General features: G+C 42.7%; 1 protein-coding gene across 1 annotated transcript; it reads left to right on the top strand.

Annotated features, from left to right (window-relative positions):
• Window positions 1–1,123: 1,123 nt before the first annotated feature.
• LOC128310962 (uncharacterized) lies at window positions 1,124–21,331 on the top strand. The gene is made up of 6 exons (XM_053223921.1): window positions 1,124–2,529; window positions 2,674–2,849; window positions 5,784–5,901; window positions 7,009–7,083; window positions 12,835–12,967; window positions 20,070–21,331. Exons 1-6 carry the CDS (start codon window positions 2,494–2,496, stop codon window positions 20,159–20,161), a joined length of 630 nt encoding a protein of 209 aa, XP_053079896.1. The 5' UTR covers window positions 1,124–2,493; the 3' UTR covers window positions 20,162–21,331.
• The last annotated feature ends 2,093 nt before the right edge of the window (window positions 21,332–23,424 follow it).

Raw genomic sequence — 23,424 nt, 5'->3', positions numbered from 1 at the left:
AATAATGACCCCCAAAGACTTCAGCATTAATCCCCAGGACCTATGGTTACATGACAATTGGAATTAAGCTTGCTAATTAGCTAACTAGGAGCATTGTCTGTGTAGGCCCGATGTGATCACAAGGGTCCTTAAAAGTGGAAGAGGAAAACAGACGAAGAGTCAGGGAAAGAGATGCGGTGATGAAAGAAAGGTCTGAGGGATGCTGTGTTGCTGGATTTGAAGATGGAAGAAGGGGAGCCTGAGCCAAGAAATGCGGGCAGCCTCTAGAAGCTGGAAATGGACACTGCCCTGGAGTCTGCAGAAGGAACACGGTCCTGCCAGCACCTCAGTTTTAACCCAGTGAGACCCAGGTCGGACTTTGAACTACAGAACTGTGACTTAAAAAATGTATGTTGTTTTAAGCCACTAACTTTACGGTTTTTTGTTCCAGTAGGAAACTAATACAATAATGAAGACCCATGTAGCTACTCCCCAATTCTGTCAAATCTTAACATTCAGTACTCCCTCCCCAGAATTTGTCATTGTTAAAATAACACTGTCGTAAACGTTCTTGTAGGTAAGTCTCTGTGCACGTCCTTGATTATCTCCTTAAGATAAATTCCTAGAGGACAAACTGCTGAGTCAAAAGTTATACACATTTTGGGGAGCCTGGGTGGCTCACTCGGTTAAGCGTCCAGCTTCGGCTCAGGTCGCGATCTCACGGATCTTGAGTTCAAGCCCCGCATCAGGCTCTGTGCTGACAGCTCAGGGCCTGGAGCCTACTTCGGATTCTTTGTCTCCCTCGCTCTCTCTGCCCCTCCCCCATTCTCACTCTGTGTCTTTCCCTCTCTCTCATAAATAAATAAACATTTAAAATAATTTTTTTAAGTTATGCACATTGTAAGGTTTACAATATAAACTACCGGGGCCCCTGAGTGCTCAGTCAACTGAGCATCCGACTTTGGCTCAGATCATGATCTTGCAGTTCATGACTTCATGAGCCCACATGGGGCTCAGTGCTGTCAGCACCTAAAGTGTCATCAGCACAGAGCCCGCTTGGGATCCTCTATCCCCCTGTCTCTTTGCCCCTCCCCCACTTGTGTGCACATGCTCTCTCTCTCTCAAAAGTAAATAAACATTAAAAAGATAATATAAACTATCAATTACCCTCCAGAAAAATCAAACCAATTTACATTCCAGTTATAAATATTTGAGATGCCCCTTTCTTTTACCCTTGACAATACTGGATATTATGTTTTTCCCTATCTCAGTCAATCCTGAAGAACTGTATGGTATTTTATCATATTTCACTGTTATTTAATTCATATTTTCCAGTGCTTGTTGGCAGTTCACATATTTCCATTGAGGTGATCACCCATTTCTTCCTTTCTGTGTTAATGACATTAACCAGTAATCACATATGCTGCAAGTGTTTTCCCAACTCATTAGGTCCTGTTAACTTTATCCTGTTTAATTTTTTTTTGGTGATTTGAAAACTATACAGAAATTTTTAATTTTGCGTGTATATGTTTATTTCAAACTATTGGTTTTTCCTTTTTTTTTTTTTTTTTTTTTTTTGCTTTTGTGTTTTCACGGGCCTTGGCCATGTTAGGATCAGCTAAACTTTCTTCTAATTCTTTTGTTGTGGTATTCATTCTTTAACTTTTTAATTAACCTGGAATTGATTTTGGCACTTGATATGCAGTAGGCCTCAGAATACTTTTTTTTTTAAGTTTATTTATTTATTTTGTGAGAGAGAGAGGGAGGGAGAGAGAGAGAGAACCAGCAGGGGAGGGCCAGAGAGAGGGGGACAGAGGATCTGAATTTGGCACCAGAGAGCCGGATGTGGGGCTCCTCCAACCATGAGATCATGACCTGAGCCGAAGTCAGACACTTAACCGACTGAGCCAGGAGGCGCCCCCTCTCAGAACACTTTCTAATGACCACTCCTAGTTATTGCTTCCATTCCTTACTAATGCCCCGTACAGTGTCAAAACCCTCAACTTCTGAGACACAGTAATTGCATGGGAAATAAAACTCAAGGTCAGAAAGACCTGGATGCCACAACTCTGCCTCCTCCTCCAAAGCTAAGCGTCTCCTAAAGTGTCCCGCTGTCTTTGCACTGCTGGAAGATTAAGGGACCCAGAGCCCCTTTGCCTTGGCAGTCTGCTCTCAGGGATCCGGCGCAAGGAGCCCCCACCTGGCTTCCCAAAGTGCCAGTTGGAGTTCTGTGTACTGCTGAGAACTCCCCAGCGGTTCTACCTGGCCACGTCTGAGAAAGTGCTTTTGTTATCTCCTGTTCAGTACCAGCCTAACAAGTGCACAGCCATCTCCGCTCCCTTCCCCCTTTGTCAACTTCAGACACTGGGAAAGCGCACAGGTATTCCAATTAAGCCAGGAACTTAACTGGTGCTAAATTTCAGGCTAGCCAAGACCAGTTCTAAATAGGTCAGATCCCTACTTGCCCCGGAGTGGGGGCGTGCCTCTGGCTTGTGCCCTTCTTTTCCCAGAAAGATGGTGGGAGATTCATTTTGTCTTAAGAAATTCGGGGTACGAGGTGGGGCCCAAAGATAACTCTTCACACTCCTGCCTTCCTAAGTATTTTTCTGAGAAAGTCAGAGAAATCTGTGTCATCAGCAAACTGTCACAAGGTTGTATTCTTTTTCTCTTCCTCTGTGCTCCACCTGTTGTCAGGATTCAAAGCTTGAGTGGCTTACTCTCAACACATTCCTGAAATCAACAGCAACTTCTGAAAGCTCGCCTCTTCTCTGCTCACCAGTTCTCCAACAGGATCACGATCATTGTCCCAAAAGCTCCGCTGTGGGGGTTGAAGTTCACCTGTCATTCATGAGGATGTTTGACACTCTCAGGTAAGCTCCCGTCTAGAAGGGGTAAGAGTCTCAGGTGCAAACTCTGTTGTCATTTTCTCTTCCATGCCAGCTGAATTTCTGACAGAAGCTGAGCCCCACTGGGCTGTACTACGGGCTGAATGTTTGTGTCCCCCTGAAATTCATAGGTTGAATCCTAACTTCCCAGTGTGGTGGTACTGAGAGGTGAGGACTCTGAGAGGTGGTTAGGTCATCAGGATGGAGCCCTCATGAATGGAATTAGTGCCATTATTAAAGAAGCCTGAGAAAGCTCCCTCACTCCTTCTACCATGTAAGGACATAGTGAGAACACTGCCATCTATGAACTAGGAAGTGGGCTCCAAATCTGCCCACACCATTGATCTTGGACTTGCCAGCCTCCAGAATTGTGAGAAATAAATGTCTGTTATTTAAGCCACCCACTCTAGAGTATATTGTTATAGCAGCCTAAACAGGCTAAGTAGTCTGGCCTGGCAGAACATTTCACCTCATTCTTGGAGATTGTGCTAGGTTTTCCCTGAGCTGATCTGCTCTCCATCCTTCACCCTTCTCTGTGCCCAGGAAGCTGACTTTGATGGACTGTGTCTGCTGAGTTCTCTTGTCCTCTGGTTTATACCTGAGTTGGGCCAATGGGAGGTATTAGTAGGAAATCACAAGGTGGGTGAAGAGAAATATTGGGGTATTTGCTCCCCTGGATCTATCCATGGTGGGCTATTTTCTTCATGTGGTGCTTCTCGAAATTAAACAGTTGTGGGGCACCTAGGGCTCAGTGAGTTAAGTGTCTGACTCTTGATCTCAGCTCAGGTCTTTTATTTTTTTGATGTTTATTTTTGAGAGAGAAGGAGAGAGAGAGTGTGAGCAGGAGAGGGGCAGAGAGAGAGGGAGACAGAGGATTTGAAGTGGGTTCTCCACCTTCAGTGCTTCAATGCAGGGCTCGAACTCACTAACCATAAGATCATGACCTAAGCTGAAGTCAGACACTTAACCAACTGAGCCACACAGGTGTCCCTCAGCTCAGGTCTTAATCTCATGATCCTGAATTCAGGTGCCTCATTAGGCTCCGTGCTGGGTGTGAGGCCTCTTAAAAAATAAAAATAAAGGGACACCTGCGTGGCTCAGTTGGTTAAGCATCCAACTCTTGATTTCAGCTCAAGTCACGATCTCATGGTTTGTGAGAAGGAGCCTGTGTCGTGCTCTGTGCTGACAGTGTGGGGACTGCTTGAGATTCTCTCTCTCCTTCTCTCTCTCTGCCCCTCCCCTAGTAAATAAATAAATAAACAAATAAAAATAAAAGAAACAGTTGTTTCAGGTGTCCCTTTCCTACAGCTTTTATGGGATTCCAGTCAATACATCCTCCTCTTTTGGTTCTTCTGCCTGAGGGATGGTATCTCACCATCTTTTGTTCATTTCTGTTAACCCTGCCTCATCCTTGTAAATAATACCTACATGAAGCTATCTTCAGTCATCTCTTCTGAGTGGGCCATTTGTACTCTACCAGGACCCTGACATGGGGATCCCCTGCCAGGATATGCTCCTCTTTAGCCCGCCAGGCTTTGGAGATCTGTAGATGGGTCTGTCTGCCCTTCAGCTCTCAATCAGACCAGGTCACAGAAGGATGTCCTTTGCCCCTGACTGTGGAACACTTCACGTTTAACAGGTTGTGGCTTCAGATGGAAATGGGAATCTTAAGAGAGACAGCCTAGAGTCCTAGCCATGAAGATCTTTGACATGTTATGGGCAGCACTGGGATCACCTAAGAACTTTCTGGAAATGGAGACTCAGGCCCCACCCCCTACCTCTTAAGTCAGAATCTGCATTTTAACAAGATGGCCTGGCAATTTGCATGCAGATCCCAGACCTAGAAACACCGCCCTAGATTTACCAACTGGCATTCTCTCTGGAGCCTTCCTACCTCCTCTGTGGGACTCTACGAAAACCAGAACCCAGATTCCCACTACTCCAGACAACAAATCAAGGCTATTTCTCTAGATTGCAACACGGAAGTTCCCCTCTTCCCTCCTTTTCCAAGATGCTTTGTCCATTTTAGTAGATCTTATTCTCTCTTACTATGTCCAGGAACCTTTGAAGTCACTGGGACTCAAACTTGGTTGCACATTAGAATCACCAGAGGAGCATCCCAGGTCAGTTTAAGAGCATATGGGGGTGGGACCCAGGCGACAGTGTTTTTTATAACTCCCCAGGTAATTCCAGGAGGAGTCAAGGTTGAGAACTACTACTCTCCATTCTCCAGAGGGCTCAGAATTTTCAAAAGCAAAGCCCAGAACTACAGGCTACTCCTGCTGAAAGGTAGAAAGAAGGACAAATACAGAGGGGAAAAAAAAATCATTAATATTTGGTACATCAAGACTCGGTAGCCAGGTGAGACCTGCCAGCACCGTCTTGCCTGCCTTGATGGCCAGGTGCTTGGTCTCCATGTCTCTCCAGCTGTTGCTTCCTGCAAACCCTCTCATCGCCTGCCTGAGTCTCCAGGAGAGAAGTGAGCTACTGAGAGGCCAGGTGTTCTCTCATACTTCACTGTCTCCCTACAGCTCACAGTGAACATATTTCATGAAGATGCTGGGGTCAGCAAAAATGTATGCAAATGTAACCTTTCCCTTTTCTGCAGCACTTACTGCCTACATTAATCCTTTCTCAATGACCACTGCTGTCTTGTGTGGTTTTTCTCTGCAAGTTCTTGTACTGCAGGTTCACGCTCCTCATGTTCTTCTGAGTGTGTTCTCTTCCTTAGAAGTCCATAGGCTTCTTAAGATCAGGATGTGCTGTCATTCCCCCACTTGTCTAGTAGCATGACAGGCACAGGAATATGTCCAGAGTGCCATCTACTCAATGTAACTGGCTTGATCGTCTTTCTTTGAGAACTAACTCTTCTGCCTCTGGTTTATCCATAACCCTTCTTTTTCTCTCATAACTTTATAGGTCCTTCTTGATGCATGCCTTTGGTATTTCCTCTGCCTCAACTTGGTGTGATGAGAAGACCGAACGACCACAGAATTCTGGCCAAGCACAAGTTAACTTGTTTTCTGAAACTGAAAAAGTAAGTGTGAGTCATTATAAGGTTAATGAGATATTATAGTGATATAGTGAGATGGAGATAGTATAGCCTTCCCTTGGAAGGCATGTTCAAGCAAAAATAAATGAAAATCATTCTGTTTTCCCATTAGATAAAAGCTGATTAAAAGGCTAATGGGTCAGCAGGCTCAGAGTATTAAGAAGAATGGTGCTCTGTTTATTCACATTTAAAAACTTACTCAACTATTTGCAGAATGTCTATATACAGAACGGGCAGGCAATGCAGAAACTTTTTAAGCCTAATAGCCACTTAACTGTGTTGTTTCCCTATCTGTAAAATGAAAATATTTATGTCTGCTTCATAAGGTTATATGAAGACAGAATGAGGTAATGCTTGTAAAGTGCACAGTATACTAAGTGCTCAGTCAATGCCAACTGTAATTCCTAGAGCTTGTTGATTACAAAGGAATCAGTTGGCTCTGTGAATCTCGGGCTGATGATGATTTTCCTCTTAGTGACTTGTAAAATTCTAGCTTTTTAGAATAGTTCTGACTTAGGGAAGACCATGAATTTGTTCCGGCTGCGGAAAATCCTTGCTGGTGTCTTACCTTTCAATCAAAACCTGAGAGACTGTTCTTTCAAAGTCCAATAGGTGGCACAAGGAGCCACTTGTCATGAAGGACAAGCACTGGCCAGCAGAAAGCCTTATCTTCCCAGCTCCAGAGGGCCTTAGTCCTGGCTCTGTCTCCCTATAGACTCTTTAAATATATAGACTGGGTTATTACAAGTTTTAGGAAAAATAGATGTGACTTAGAAGGCAGTTGAGAATGAGTCTAATCTTCCCCAAATATTTCCCCCTAAATATTCCACTCATCTGAAACTAGTTAACTCTGTTAAACTACTTAAATTCCAAATCACCCTTAGGTGAAAGTTAAATACCATTGGCCCTAAGTATATCTTTCACAGAGACACATAGTCCAAAATTGTAGTAGAAGGTCTGTCGTCATTGTGAATTGTGCCAGCTCTGCAGTCACTGTGTAGCATAGACTCGAAGCAGTGGGACCCTGGAAGATGGGGGAGAGTTATGTTGCTGATCTGTAGTGTTTGCTGATTTCCCTAAATGTTTCCACAGTGGTCAATTTCAAGAACTAAAATGAAGTCACTTTACACAGAGCCGGGAAGAGGAGAGCATAATCCTCCTGACCAGGTAATGCCAAAGTCTTATTCTAGGAATATTTCTACCATCATCAAAACTGCTAATAAAATATCCATATCGACACTTTGGGGCATCCTTTTCTCTTACATCAAAAGCAGGAATCAAAAATAGGAGAAAGAATGAACTACTAGACTAACCCGCAAACTGTATGGTTGGCTTTAAATGAAGAAGGGCTGACCTGCTGGATCATTTTATCACCTGAGCACAGCATATTACACAGAGTAGGAGCTCTATAAGCCATTGCTCTCGGACTTGCTAATAATGTAGCAACGTATTAAATATGGAATTTCAGGTTAGGAAGGGCCAACCCATTCCTATTTTCAAGAGGAAATCCTTTTATGTCGAAGTGTGCTTGCTTTTAAATTCCCCTATTGATGGGGCGCCTGGTTGGCTCAGTCGGTTGTGTCTGACTTCAGCTCAGGTCATGATCTCGTGGTTTGTGGGTTCAAGCCCCATGTAGGGCTCTCTGCTGACAGCTCAGCGCCTGGAGCCTGCTTCCAATTCTGTGTCTCCCTCTCTCTCTGCCCTCCCCCACTCATGCTCTGTCTGTCTCTCTCTCAAAAATAAATAAACATAAAAAAATAAAATAAAATAAATTCACCTCTTGACTTTCAGGCCTAGGAAGGGAACACAGGAAACACATGTCATTCATTTTCCAACTGAATGCCCTGAGCTAATTAAGGACAGGGTCGCCTCCTCTTAGAATCTACTTCTCCAGGATGAATTTGCCGTTTCTCATCACCCTTTTCATGTTTCTTTGGTCATGCTCCAATTTGCCTACATCCCTCTTAAAGCGGGCCCAATGACTGAACACACTGTCAGCTCTGAATCACAGGGAACCATTGCTTGTCTTGTTCTGATCATCACATGTGTACCGGCACAGTCCAATATCACATAAGCTCTCTTGGCAGCATAATAGCATTGCACCATTTATTTACCTAACCGTATAGCTGACTAACATCCTAAGTCTTTTTAAGTGTTATTAAGCCTCATATTTCTCATGCTTTAATTGCATTTTAAGAAATCTAAGTCTAGGGGCACTTGGGTGGCTCAGTCGGTTAAGCAACCAACTCTTGTTTTCAGCTCAGGTCATGATCTCATGGTTGTGAGATCGAGCCCCACGCATTGGGGTCCGTGCTGGCCGTGGAACCTGCTTAAGATTCTCTCTCTCTGTCTCTCTCTGTCTCTCTCTCTCCCTCTCTCCCTCCTCCCCCTCTTTCCCCCTCTCTCCTCCCCTCAAGAAAAAAAAAAAAGAACAACAACAACCCTAAGTCTAGTGAATATAATAAAAACCGTTGCACTGCAGTCTGTCAGTGGGTTGTATGATATGTGACTATCAATAAAGCTGTTAAAAAATATAAGTTCAGGAAAGAAAAGCAGATGTATTTTATCAAATAACTACGAAATCTTGCCAGACACATTATCTCATATAATCCTTTCAACAATTCTTTTGTGTTCTAGAGGAATTAAGAACCTTGTGTAAGTGAAGGAGCAGGGATTTGAACCTAAGTGTGCTCGAGATGCCCATGCTCATTCCACCACATTGCTTCCCTGTCACCCTGTTAAGTGCTAGGCATTGTGACTGGTGCCCAGTTGAAGTGACAGGGAGGAGGTCTTCCAGGCAAGCAGAGCTGCAGGACCATGGACCCTCAGAGAAATAACAAGCGATGTGGCAATTTAGAGAGATTCAGGTACCAAAAGAAGGTGTCCCATAAGTGAAGCAAATGTGACTATTGGCAGCGGTGAAAGTGGGGGGGCAGATGTTGGAAAAAACAGTGTGATTGACCCTGAGTGGCAGTGGGGGAGGGTCACACAGGATGAAGGGCAGGTAGCAAGGTCCCCAGCTTGGTCTGCGTTTCGGGTGTGTTACCTACAAAGAATAGGTGTATGCAAATTACAGTCCTGATTTTGGAGGGGCCACAGTCCTGGTTTTATGGTGGCAGGGGCTGAAGCCTGAGGAATCAAGGAGTCAGGTCCTGTGACAGGGAATCTAACCAACTCAATCCCAGGGTGAAGGCTGAAGCCCAGAGGCCAGAACCAGAGAGTTTGATGAGAGAACAAGTCACAGGGTAACCTAACAGTGTCTCCTGAACTCCTGAGACAGGGCTCCTTGAAACCTTCCCTAGAGGTAGGATTTGCCCCTGAATCTGGGGCAGAGCCAAAGCTGAGTGTCAAGTGGCCAGAATGGGGACAGACAGATCGTTAAAGCGACCAGTGCCCGTCTGGTTTTTATTTTTCCCCTGCAAAATTCCTGACCGGTGACAGCTGCAGTTACATATACCCCTGTACAAGTATTCGGGGTTAGACAAAATTCTGGGTGTGCCATCCATAATGCCACTTTCTTCCCTATTACACAAGAAAGTACATCAGGAAGTGACTAAGAACGTTGTTTCAAGAATAGCCATGAATATGTTCCATTCAGTTTTATCGTCAGCAAAAATGATTTGTGTGCGTGTACGATTTGGGCAGGCGGTTGTGATGGGATCACCAGGGTGGGCATCACCAGGCAGACCCTGCCTGTGCAACCAGAATCCCTGGCTGAGCCTCTCTCTCTCTCTGCCAGACCACTCCCTCAGCCAAGAGTCCTTGGGTTTCACGTAACAGATACATCTTAAGCTTGCCTGAGCTAAGGTGGAGAGTGTGTTGGACATGGGCCAGGGCAGGAAGGGCAGCTGGGCCTCAGGGGGGGTCAGAACAAAGCCCTGAGAGGCCTTGGGAATGGAGACAGCTCTTCTCTTGCCACCTCCCTTTTTCTCTCAGGAGTGACCTGGTTTCTCATCTCTACTTCTCCCTGACACTCTTTCAGCCTCCTCTCCCTACATCCCAGCTTTTCTGCCTCTCAGGGCACATCATGACAGTGGCTATGCCTGCCCCTTGTTATATGCTGTCCTACTTCCAGGGCCAATAGTGACTGACCCGAAGGCCTGTGTCCCAATTCCAGATGCCCTGGCAAGAGAATCTGGTTGTCTCAGCTTGGGTCAGGAGCGTGGACTCCAACAGTCTGTGAGCATTTGGAGTGATAGTGACTCTTGGGGCCCACCCCTGTGCAAGAGGGTCAGGGAAGCTCTGAGAAAAGGAGGCTTGGGCTGGAGAGAGACCCCAAAAGGTGCCTGTTCCCTCCAAACATTGTCGCGACTGCCGTTGGTGAGGCAGCGGATAGTCTAAATCCTCCCCTCAGGCTGCCTCAGTGTTGTTCTGTCTTTTCCCTGAAACATTGAGTATTCACTGGACATATTGGTTAACTGAAAACACCTTCTCCACAAACTTCAGCAAAGTGATGATAAATGTATGCAACAACTTTTTTTTGTTCACGGAGAACAATCAGATCTAGAGACCACATGTTGAGGAGAGATGCCATTTTCAACTAAACACTTACCAAGTACATTGGAGCTAAGCCCATTTCCAAGGGCCCACATTGCCTAGCAATATATTTTACAACCAACAAAATGTCTTTTAAATAGCCCTTACGTTATGTCTGAATGAGAACTATCTTACTCATACTTAAAGTATCTAAAGAGTAAAATCTGAAATCAGGAGCCAGAAGCAGAAAACTTGGAATTTCTAACCTATGTGGTTTCCTATTTCATATTTATAAGGCATATTAAGGGAACTATGGGGTAGGCTGTGAAATCTGGAGGCGATACTTTAAGGCTCTGAGAGCACCCAAGACTCCTTCTCCTACAATTTCTAATGGTGATGACAGTGATATCATCTGAATGTTACTTCTTGCTTATTTCGTGTCAGGCATGGCACTAAGCACTTTACATGGATAATCTCATTTAATCTTTACACCATCTCCATGAGATGTTATCTGCATGTTACAGATGAGGAAACTAAGGCACAGAGCTTGTTAAGTACCATTCCCAAGAACTCATAAATGGTAATTTGAACTAAGATGTAAGCCTAGGTCTGGCTGTAGCAGAAGAATTTTTATCTTAACCAATATAATATACTTAGAGATTCCAACAAGAAATTTTTAGAAAAGATATTTGCAAATGACATATCGGACAAAGGGCTAGTATCAAAAATCTATAAAGAACTCACCAAACTCCACACCCGGAAAACAAATAATCCAGTGAAGAAATGGGCAGAAGACATGAATAGACACTTTTCCAAAGAAGACATCCAAATGGCCAACAGACACATGAAATGATACTCAAAGTCACTCCTCATCAGGGAAATACAAATCAAAATCACAATGAGATATCACCTCACACCGGTCAGAGTGGCTAAAATAAACAAATCAGGAAACTGTAGATTCTGGAGAGGATGTGGAGAAACGGGAACCCTCTCTCACTGTTGGTGGGAATGCAAACTGGGACAGCCGCTCTGGAAAACAGTGTGGAAGTTCCTCAAAAAATTAAAAATAGATCTACCCTATGACCCAGCAATAGTACTGCTAGGAATTTACCCGAGGGATACAGGAGTGCTGACGCATAGGGGCACTTGTACCCCAATGTTTATAGCAGCACTTTCAATGATAGCCAAATTATGGAAAGAGCCTAAATGTCCATCAACTGATGAATGGATAAAGAAATTGTGGTTTATGTACACAATGGAATACTACTTGGCAATGAGAAAGGATGAAATATGGCCTTTTGTAGCAACGTGGATGGAACTGGAGAGTGTTATGCTAAGTGAAATAAGTCATACAGAGAAAGACAGATAACACATGTTTTCACTCTTATGTGGATCCTGAGAAACTTAACAGAAAACCATGGGGGAGGGGAATGGAAAAAAAAAAAAAAGTTAGGGAGAGAGCCAAACCATAAGAGACTCTTAAAAACTGAGAATAAACTAAGTGTTGATGGGGAGTGGGAGGGAAGGGAAAGTGGGTGATGGGCATTGAGGAGGGCACTTATTGGGAGGAGCACTGGGTGTTGTATGGAAACCAATCTGACAGTAAATTATATTAAAAATAAATTAAATTAAAAATTATTTGAAAGTGAAGCTCCCCAGACAGACAGAATGAATGAATGAATGAATGAATGAATGAATGAAAGAAAGAGAGAAAGAAACTATGAACATTAGGCTTTCCTATCATTTTCATCACCCATTAGGTCTTTTCATTTTCAATGTATTTGATTAAGTGTATTTTTGTGTCTCCTATAAAGAAGACACTGATGTAAAGGGCAATGTAACAATGATTAAGACCCTTTTGGGGTTTTAAAGGAGCTCCAGATTATCTAATAATAAGGAAGAGGCTGTATAAACATAATTACAACATACGATACACCGTCCTAGAAGCATAAAGTCTTGCAGAGATTAAGAGAAAGAGCAATCATGTTCACTTACTACGTAAAAGTTAGGATTTGTTGCATATGAATGTTGTTAGATGAGCAGTGTAAGAGACACAGAAATCCCATGTTAGCCAGAGTAATCAACCGTTCCAAAGTGGAATGCTTAGCAAGGCCAGTATGACTTCTGATAAATCATATAGCCATGTGTTTAAGTGAACCTTGGAATGTGACCCCTATAAATAAGACATATGACTTTAAAGGAAGAAATGCATCCTCAATAGGCTTGATTCTTGTTGCATATTTTCAGTAAACACCGTCCCTGAAGAAAATACCTCTAGTGTGAGCTGTCAGCCAGCAAACTGAGGCAGAGACAATAGGAAGAAGTGCAAGGGAGACCTTTGGGAAGAGTTCTCTACTCGATGTGATGCTTGATCGCTCAAGAATCTTTCCAGAATGGTTCCAGGAATAAGTGGATACACCTGTTTTTGAACTTTGCTTGCAGAAACCAGTCCATCATCTGCCACCGGCTAGACCCAGTGGATATTGGTGCCACCGGCCATCCAGGAATCTGAGATGGGCACTGATTACTTGCCCCAGTTCTCCCCCCAAATTACTGACCCTGCTTTCTGCTTCAGGTAATGGGAGCCCAGCTGTGCTTTTCCGCACTCTTGAAGTCTGCAGCAGTCTGTGATCAGTACTTAGAGGCTTAACTGTGGCAATGGAAAGCAGGACGAGCTCCAGACTTGGCAAAAAATAGTTGTAGTGCCCCTTTCATTTATGTATAACTTTACATTACAAAGCCCATTCACAGTCATCATTAATTAAACTTGCCACTCAATGTCCTCGGAGGTACGACTGAATTAGTCTACTCACTTGACCCCCTACAAAACAGATAGAAAGGCTTAGGGATTTGCCGAAGTGAAGTGGTTCAATCAAGGAAGCTTGGCCCAGTTCTTTTTTTCTCATTCATTCTTTTTCGCCTGGAAGAGGCCTTCAGGGCGCCCAGCTCTTAACTCCAAGCAGGTTAAAGAAGTCAACTGGGAAGAGCGTTTTGGCAGGGATACGGCAGCAGCCTAGAGCAGAGCAGCAGTGTGGGCTTGAATTATTTGAAAACAGCCAAGTCATATTCTTCTGATTCCCAGTGGATGTTAGATGTGCACACACACACAATTTCCCCTATCAGGCCAGGGAGCAGGACCAGGACATTGGGACGTAGTTGGAACATGGCTTATGAGCATGCTACATTTGACCTGGTGACAAAGCTGCCCACCCACCACCCACATTTCAACCCTCTGTTACCAGATCCTTTGTATCCAGTTTTTTTTTTAATTTTTTATTAAAAAAAATTTTTTTTAATGTTTATTTAATTTTGAGAGACAGAGCACAAGCAGGGGAGGGGAAGAGAGAGGGAGACCAGAATGTGAGGCAGGCTTCAGGCTCTGAACTGTCAACACAGAGCCCGATGTGGGACTCGAACTCACCAACTGTGAGATCATGACCTGACCTAAAATTGGACACTCAACCAACTGAGCCACCCAGACGCCCCTGTATTAAGATTTTAAACAAACCCAAAATCAAACCTATTCTAAGAGAGGTCCTAGTCCCATAATTTGTGGGGCTTAGGGTGCAAAAAAGTGGGGAAAAAAACAACTACAACAAACAACAAAAACAAAGAAAAGAGTGAAAACAGAGGCCCATAAATCTTATGTCTAAATATTTAACAACTATAGATGAAGATAACAAGCAAGTTTCCTACCTTAACAGATATATATTTATAATGACCTAAAAAATCGGTAATGAAATTTAGAATATTTTAGCTCTACAGAGCTCCACACCAGAATGTGGTGGTTTAGGGAGAGCAGTCCTGGCCTGGACCGACGCCCCTCCTTCCCCCATCCCCAACCGCCCCAGGCAGGGCCCATATCATGAAGGCATCATACACATGCGATGAGGATCCCAGACCATGTGTTCAAGCTCTGTCCATGTTAGCACCCCCTTTTGGCCATTGCGTATGCCTGTGGTGCCACACCAATGAAACAGTGCACCCTCAGAAGGATAGATCCGGAGATGAGGTCCATACCATTCCTGGAAGCAGGGCATTCGGCTGAGAATTCTGGGGTGTGGGTACCTGGAGTGTATTCTGAAAAGGGAGCATGACTCTGAATGAATACATCTCCTGGCCTATGGATTCCCTGCCCAATTTGGAATAGTGACCAAAAGAGGGCAAGGGTAGGGTTCTCTAAAGAGTGGGCCCCAGGGGAAGGGACCCTCTTGCTAAGACTTAAGAACAAATGCTATCTGGCCATATAACAAATAAGTCAAAAGTCTGAGTTAATACTGGAGTCTGCACAAGTCTGGATACCATAAGTAATTGCTACCTTAACTATAAAACACAAAAGGCATGAGCTGTTTCAAGTGTTTTGACTGTTTGCCTCCCACAGATAATTTATTCTGGGTAGTAGGCATGGTCTCCGGCAGGTATAAGGGCCAGGAATCAAACGAATAAACTCCATAATTAAATACTTTACCAGAGAGGTTGAGCTCCCATAAAAAGCTAGATACCAAAGCTCTAGGTGGTGATCCTAGCATAGATGACCCTTTTGTTGCCTCCCCAAAATGGACCAAGTGGAAGGAAGAAGAGAAGCATGAATCCCTGGGACCCTGGGTGTGTGCTGCCCTGCTCTTTGGTCAGCCAAACTTGCAAGGAGCTGGGGGACAAAACCGATCCCTCTGTCCTCATCATGCCCCTCAGAATCAGAGTCATGATCCCAGTCCTGGCCTGACATACAAAAAAGTTAAAATTATGAGTTTCCTTGCTAACTCATATCTGTTTCATTTAATGATTTACAATATTTAATAAAAAAAAAACTATGTCCATACATAAAAAGTATTTTTAATCATCAATTTTGAAGGCAAAAGATATAAATAAGGAAATGTATAAGTGTATACTTTGATGTTAATTTGTTGTATATTTAAATGATGACAGTATTGGGGTGCCTGGGTGGCTCAGTTAAGTGTCTGACTCTTGATTTCAGCTCAGGTCATGATCTTGAGGTTCATGATTTCGAGCCCTGCATCGGGCTCTGTACTGACAGCACAGAGCCTGCTTGGGATTCTCTCTCTCTCTCTCTCTCTCTCTCTCTCTCTCCCCCTCTCTCTCTGCCCCTCCACCCCTCATGTATGCATTTTCTTTCCCTCTCTCTCACAAATGAATAAATAAAACTTAAAAAAAAATAAGTGATTACTGTATTAAATTCTGGATTCTTGGCTCAGAGAAAGGCTTTAGACCAACTTTCTCTGACAGCATCATTCCTAATATATGAAAGATGTGTTTACATAATGATCTTGGGATATTGGATGTATAAATGAATTCCTTACTTTTTTTGCTTTTAAAATGGAGATAAAGGGGCACCTGAGTGACTCAGTCGGTTGAGCGACTGACTTCGGCTCAGGTCATGATCTCATGGTTCGTGAGTTCAAGCCCCAAGTCGGGCTCTGTGCCTACTGGTCAGAGCCTGGAGCCTGCTTCAGATTCTGTGCCTCCCTCTCTCTGTGCCCCTCCCCCACTCATGGTCTATCTCTCTCTGTCTCAGAAATAAGTAAACATTAAAAAACTTTTTTTAAATGGAGATAAAAATATATCTCAAATCAGAAAAAAAAGAGTCAACTCACATCATCAGGTAGTGGTCACTTCTGGGGTGTGGACCGATAAATCCTCCTACTGCCCCCACAACCTTCTCCCCCACAGACCCACTCTCTGTTCAGAGGGAGCTACTCGGCGAGCCAAGGACAATTTGTGTGCCTATGTTGACCCCGTTTCTGGCTGTCACTTAACAACTTGACCCCTGTATTACTATGTTGCTGCCCAAAGTACCCACCTTCCTGTCATTGTGATTCATCCTCCTCACCCATCCAGTTCAAGTGAATTGTATGTCCCAACGTCAGGGACTTAGTGCTGGTCAATAAGACCTTCCTGGGATGGCCCTGTCCTGCTATATAACAAGAAGCATGGCTCCCAGACAATGCAGGTCACTGCGAATAAAACTTGATGTCACAGATGCTGCTTATCCAGAATAGTCAGGAGATGGGGCATTCTAATTCACAGGGGAATCTGCTTACCTACAGACTACCAGTTTTGAAAGAAAAATAAGCTAATTTTGAAAGAACTGTAAATTAACACAACAGCACATTACCAGCATGTCGTAATTTTACCCAGCATTGTAATTACTTATGTGTGTGCCCCACCTCTCCTCTAAGACCACAGGCTTCTTAAGGGATGGTCTGTATCAGTTTCTTTACTCCCCTTACAGTACCTAGTGAGTTGCTTTATATATTGTAGGGGCTAAAAAATTTGTTTTTATTAAGTGAATGAATATACAGAAAAACTGTAATTACCAACATGACTTAATCCTTCTTTGATGACTCAGTAGGCCCTCCAGGGTCACACATTGTTTCAGGATTATTATTATGTGTGTTATCACTGGGGATGTTTAATACAGGCCAACTGGCTGACAGGGGAATTCTACAATGACTGGAAGATAGGAGTCGGTATCTATGGACTCATTCCACATCTAAGTCTATGTGCATGTATTCAAAAGTCAAACACGGAAGTGATCCCACTTATTATTTCCTGAAAGAAATACCGCATCACAGTACAACCGTTTGTGAAATAGAAGGTTACAAATAAGGAGTGTTAACTAGCTTCTGCTTTTAAACCTTAACCAGGTCAAGGAATTTATCTTTGAGATTTTTGGAAATATAGGATGTCATTAGTACCATTAATGTATTATTATCATTATTAAAGTCTAATCATCAGATTGTAGTTTACTAATGAATGCAAACATATTTATTACTGTGTGCCTAATGTATGCCAAGCCCTGTGGTGGTCATTAGGGATACAATATGAATATAATTCATGCCCTCAAGAAATTTAAATAATCTATTTTTAAAAACATATTATTATACAGACCATTTTACAGAACTTTAGATGTCAATGTAGAAAATTAGTCTGGGTGTGATGTGACCCTTAACACATCCTATAACTCACTCAAAATAGAGAATAATACAAAAGAAAAAACCACAAATGTTAGCTTAATTACTTGGCATTAACCTTTTAAAAAAATTTTTTTAAGTCCGTTTGTTTATTTATTTAGAGCACATGCAGGGAAAGGCCAGAGAGAGAGAAAGAATCCCAAGCAGGCTCCACGCTGTCACTATGGAGCCCGAATTGGGGCTCAAACTCATGAATCGTGAGATCATGACCTGAGCCAAAATGAAGAGTCAGACGCTTAACCGACTGAGCCACCCAGGACCGCTGGCATTAGCCTTATTTCCTGAAAAAACTCAGCCTCAAGAATGTTCATTTAAGAATCTAGTTTTTTGGAGGTGCCTGGGTGGCTCAGTTGGTTAAGCGTCCGGCTTCGGCTCAGGTCATGATCTCATGGTTCATGAATTCAAGCCCAGCATCAGGCTCTGTGCTGACAGGTTGGAGCCTGGAGCCTGCTTCGGATTCTGTGCCTTCCTCTCTCTGTGCCTCTCCCCCACTCACACTGTGTGTGTCTCTCTCTCTCAAAAATAAACATTAAAAAAAAAAAAGAATCTAGTTTTTTGCACTTTTAGAATGCTGGGTAAATTTCCTTCTGCACATAAGGTGATTTTCATTTCAGTTCAGTACAATGTCTGTCCCCCAGGACTTGGGGGCAAGTCACCTGCCCCAGGTCAGGAGGAAGCAGCCATCACAGTACCCTAGACCCCTTGGCTAATCTTTCCATGGGTGTGACTGTAACAGAGGCAGCATGAGGGAGCCATGCCCTGGGATTCAGGAGAATCCTGAACAGGGACAGATGTTCTCAGTCCAGCAGGAACTCTGATAAATGGATGTTGCCTCCCTTCCTGACACCTTCCTATAAACATGCTGATTTTCTTCATGACAGTAGGACTTTACAGCTCAATCTTCATATCTAAAACTAGGGTTCAGATGAAATCACTTTCCTGACATATATACTGAACATAGGTCCCATAAGATGCTCCATCAAAAAGGTGCCTCGGAGCACAAGTGTGGGGAAAGCCGCACTCAGCACCAGACTATGAAGAGTCACAAAGCACATCAGCATATTAAGTGTTCTGAGAAGCCCTATCATCAAAACACTGTGAAGCAGAATTTGTCAAAAGGGTTTGGCCATGAAACCCATTCTTCTAGTTTCACCTACTGATTCACTTCGTATTCTGAGATACAAACTTTGGAAACAATAAACAATCTCTATACTCATTGGTTCTATACCACCTTCAAGCAGAAAATAGTCTTAGAAAACAGAAGTCCATGAGGTTAGGATCTCATAGTAGCCAAACTAGGTCCCTTTGATTTGTCAATTTCTTACATTCTATATTCCAGTAATCCCAGTGAACGAAATTTACTGTGAGGGCTCCAAAGAGCATCAGCAATTGAGATCTATAGATTTCTCTAAGCTCCAGGGTTTCCACGTTGGGTTAAATTCTCAGTTGAAGTTACTCCTGATTAAGCAAAACTAATGGTGTGTATCCATTGGCTAGGAAAGTGTTACTGAGCAGAGAATTATCCACAACTCGAGAAAGTAATGAGAAAGAGGGAAAGGCAAAATGAACAGCACAGAGTCCAAAGCCCAAGTAATTATCTCCTGGGTGACCAAGAGTAAATTCCTTTTTTTTTTTTTTTTTTTTTTTTGGACTGAGTTCATGGAGATCCTTTAATTTTTTTTTTTTTTTTAAGTATTGAGTCATATATTTCTTTGGTGTCAAGATTAAGAAAAGAGAACTAATGCTTGCTATAATAACCTCAAAGTCCAGTGTCCCTAGATAGTGTCTCCTTAACGCCAACTTATAAAAGTCTCACACGTCACTTCACAGGGGACTTTGCCTTGAGTTTAAAGGGCAAAGATAGTTTTAGGCTTCAATTTCTTTTCATGCCGTTTGCTTGTAAAGAACTCTTTAAGTTTGGTGGCTAAGTAAACAACCGTATGCTCCTTTCAGTGAATTGGCCGTCCCACAGTCCCAGCTATAGTACAGCCTAACCCCAAAGTAATTAAAGAACCAAGCGATTTGCATTCTTTTCCTACAAAAACTACTCTTGAGTAGCAGATGGCAAACACAAATGTTTTGCTCTAGAGACATATGGAAACCTCTCTGTTTCATAAAAGCCTCAATGAATATTAAATGCTGAATGATGCCATTCATGGCAGAAATAAGATGTTGTGATAATCTCCCAAACAGGCCTAATTAGGCCATATAGCTACTTGAGTTTCAGAAAGCAATACGTGGGAAATTACTATGTGATTGGGATTTCATTAGCAGTTTTTCTTAATCTGAATATTCATCTTGGCCCCAAAGAATCACCTCTTCAGCCTTATTTCTTTAGCATCCTGTTATGTTGTCACCATCACTTATAATTGTAAATCTTAAAAATGAGTAATCAAAGAGTTCTACTTGATTTCATACTAACTGCTTCAGTGCTTCAGTTCTGTCTGGAGAGTGAGAGGCAAGGAATTTAAAGAGATAGGGTGTTTTATCCTAGGTTCTGGAACATTCAACGTGCACCCTGATTAAGGGTGCCTTGCTGCTGTTAAATTAGGTGTGGGGGGGGTGCCTATGTTTAAGGTTATTTGGGAAATGATTATCCATATTAAATAGGAATTGGAAGCAGGAATATAACTGGATATGGCTCAAAATACAAAGCAGAATCTCATTTTTCTCTTAACCTTCTAGATTGGCAACCTAATAAATTGCTGTTGCCATCACAGAGAGGACTGAAACTTTGCACTCCTTGGAAAGAGAGAAGTACGATAACTGAGTCATAGGGTGAATTGAATGCTGTTTGGAACAAGGAACTAGGTGTCTTGGGCTCCTTTCCCAGCACCACACCCTGACTGGCCTCCAAGACCCGCTAGGCCTTGGGGCTGTTGATAAATCCCCTTGATTCAACAGGGTGTTTGGTTGGCCTGGAAGACCAATGTCTGTAAAACCAGAATCCCCAAGGCAGGTCTTGGGTCACCTGTTACGGGGGTTTGGATTTAAGAGCTAAAGGATTTTATAGACAAAGAGGAATCATCTAAACAAACTCCCCTCATTTTACAGACGAGGAAACTGAGACACAGAAAGGTTGTTGTCCTTGTTTAAGGTCACAGAGTTAGTTAGTGGCAGAGCTGGGAACAGAACCCCAGTCACCTGATGCTTAGTCTGCTCCTCTTTCCATCACAAAACCCCAGAACTTAGAAGTTCAAGGCTGCTAAAGTGTTTAACCTTAGCTGCTTGCTGAAGTAGGGTAGAAAGGGACCAGGTGTGTAAGTGCCGATGTTGATTCTAGCTTTGGACCACCTATCCCTTTTTTCTTAAGCAAAGTTATTTCCTTCTTGCCTCTTCTTCCCAGTTCAACATCAATCCGTTTGTATAAGAGAACAAGTCAGAATTTTCCTGGATTCAGCTCCATGACTTCTGCAGAAATTCCAACATAACTAACCACTTAGAGGTACTCAGTACAAAAACCAATATGCACTTGACACTGAAACAGGTGGTAGTATTCCTTTGTTGCTTCTGTCTCCTTGTCTCCTCTTCTTTTCTCTGTTTCTAACAGAACCCCATGATTTAGGTTGAGCTTGACCCTACACTCAGCCTTACTCCAGTTAGTGTAGGCCAGAATCTTAGACTCTAGGGATTGATTCATGGAAGGGCAATCCAGTCCCGTGGAACTCAATTTTAGGGTATTCACTTAAACTTTTGAGGAAGAGGACTCTCTACATCCTGCTTTGTTGAATCTGGAAACAAGGAGTCTCAGGAGTTTCAGGAAGACATTTTGCAACCACATTGGGCTGGCCTGTTGAAATAAGTGTTACTTAGGAAACATTACTAAGAAAATGACAGACAGAAAAACCAGGTACCAGGCATGTCATTTGAGCTGCTGAATTACTCACCTGTCATTAGTTTTATATCTGATTGTTTTAGTGTGTGATTAAATGTTTTTTCTTATTCAAGCTATCTAGTGTTCTATTATTTACTGCCATAAGCATCTCAATACCTATTAGGATGCTGATTGTGAGTTTCAGCATATCTTGACTTTGCCATTGGATCAAAGTCCATTTTAAAGTTGGTCCCAAAACTTTCTTTAATCACCCACGCTTATAAGAAACCCAAAAATGCATAGTATTTAGTGCATATGCCTTATATGACACAAAATCCTACATAGCAATGTCTAGGTTACTTTATTATCAGAAAAAGAAATAATATAAGAGGTAGTGGAATGGGTTCCTTCCAGTCCACCCTTTAGTAGAGTAAAATATTGATCTCAACTCTCTATGCAGGCTAAGGTTGACCTCCCCTTTCTGTGGGCTGGACAGTGCCCAGAAATGGAGCCACTCAGAATTGTTGCAACTTGGGTGGCTTCTTCTGCATTGTAGATGACTAGGTATTCACTCCTGACACCCAGGAGAGGAGTTTTGCCTTCATCTGGGTGTTGGATGTGGTCCTTTCCCATATTCTAAGGGCCCATGCTATAGATGGCCTCCCTTTCAGTCACATTCATTAACTCAGGCCTGAACGATGCAGACTATCTTCTCATCCCCTCTACACCTTTGTTATACACCTACTGACTCTGTTCTAAAAAGCTAGGTTTATAGAAATTTGTTAATCAAGCAGATACTGTAATTTCATGCAGCAATTTTTTGTACCATATCATTTTTATTTAACTTTTGCATCTAGTTGAGATATGCAACATATTTAACCATCTGTTTGGCAAGAGCATTTGATCCATCACATTGGAAGCCTGACCAATCAGAATGTATGCCCAAATAATCAAAATGGACGCCCAACCAGTCAAATGGATGCCTGACCAATCTGAATTAAAAGCCAACCAATCAGAATGAACACCTGACCCATCATAATAAATGAAGAGTATACAGCCAAATACTGGTCTCCCATTTATTATTGAACTTGTCACTTGTGGATTCTCCCCTCAATTAGATGGGAAGCAAACTGAGGGAAGGGATCATATGATAGATCCCTTTGTATTCTCCAAGTGGCCTTGCTGAGCTGGTTTCGTAGAGTGAGCTTAATGGATATTTGTTTGAATGGACATTATTCACCCTGTGATTGCTCAGGAAACATCAGTGGGTGGAAAAGGTACAGTTTGTCTCTCTGATGAAGATAATTATAGAATTGTCCCACTGGAATATCACTAAACAAATAGCATGTTTTTGGCTGACACACAGGTGATAGGAGAAATTGGTATTTTTGAGAGATTATCATTCAATATGATCTTGACAAGCTAGAGAAGTAAGATATAATCATACTGATTTCTTAAACACAACAATGAACAGTATACTTACAGAATGAATAACATATAAATATACTATAGAGTACAACCAGAAAGGTATTTGTGAGGCCAAAAATACCCAAGCAAATAATAAACTGAAGGTGAACCAGCTGTTTGAAAAGCTAGAAAACTGGCATGATAATCAGGTGTTCATTCATTTATTTGACAGCTTAATTGAGTACCTACTGGGGTACACAGTGAGAAATTCGAAATGTTCTTTTCCTCAAAGAGCTCAAGTTGTAAGGGAGAAGACAAAGAAGTACACAAACTATTAGATAACAGAGAAAGAACTTATTCAATGGCTGAGTCATCAGCCAGTGAAAATAATCACCATGAAGGACATCTTTGTAGCCCACCGGGACAGCTGTGCTCAACAGATGGCAGAGGACCAGAACCCAAGAGTGCTTGGACAGAAGCGTCAACACTGCTGGGTGCAGACAGATGATCAGAAGCTGCTTTGCCCCTGGTATTTCAGGACCGTGTAAGCTCCTGGATTCGTATAGGATATAATTAAGAGGAGGAAAAGCCCCAATAATGATAGATACCAGTTTTTCCAGCCCTTGACAGGTAGGGTCTCAGCCAAATTTAATTTCACTTAGGCAGTTAAGAAAGGTAACTCTTCTTACACTCAAGTGCTATAGAGCAATTCAAAACAGTTTAAAGAGTGCTTGAATAAATTTGAAAATTTGCCTAGAGAACACACAGACCCTCAAGAATATGTGTAGATTCTTGGGAGCCTTTGATCCCCCATATGAA

Source organism: Acinonyx jubatus, chromosome B3 (genome assembly GCF_027475565.1).
Source record: "Acinonyx jubatus isolate Ajub_Pintada_27869175 chromosome B3, VMU_Ajub_asm_v1.0, whole genome shotgun sequence".
Taxonomy (NCBI): domain Eukaryota; kingdom Metazoa; phylum Chordata; class Mammalia; order Carnivora; family Felidae; genus Acinonyx; species Acinonyx jubatus.
The sequence above is the reverse complement of the archived record's forward strand: the minus strand, read 5'-3'. Positions and strand labels throughout refer to the sequence as shown.

What these genes read in the sequence shown, in the direction of transcription:
- LOC128310962 (XM_053223921.1), top strand. Translation starts at nt 2,494, where the DNA reads ATGGTGGGAGATTCATTTTGTCTTAAGAAATTCGGG. An exon ending in AGGATGTTTGACACTCTCAG is followed by an intron (nt 2,850 to 5,783) that starts GTAAGCTCCCGT and finishes ATAACTTTATAG; the next exon opens with GTCCTTCTTGATGCATGCCT. An exon ending in GACCCTGCTTTCTGCTTCAG is followed by an intron (nt 12,968 to 20,069) that starts GTAATGGGAGCC and finishes TTAACCTTCTAG; the next exon opens with ATTGGCAACCTAATAAATTG.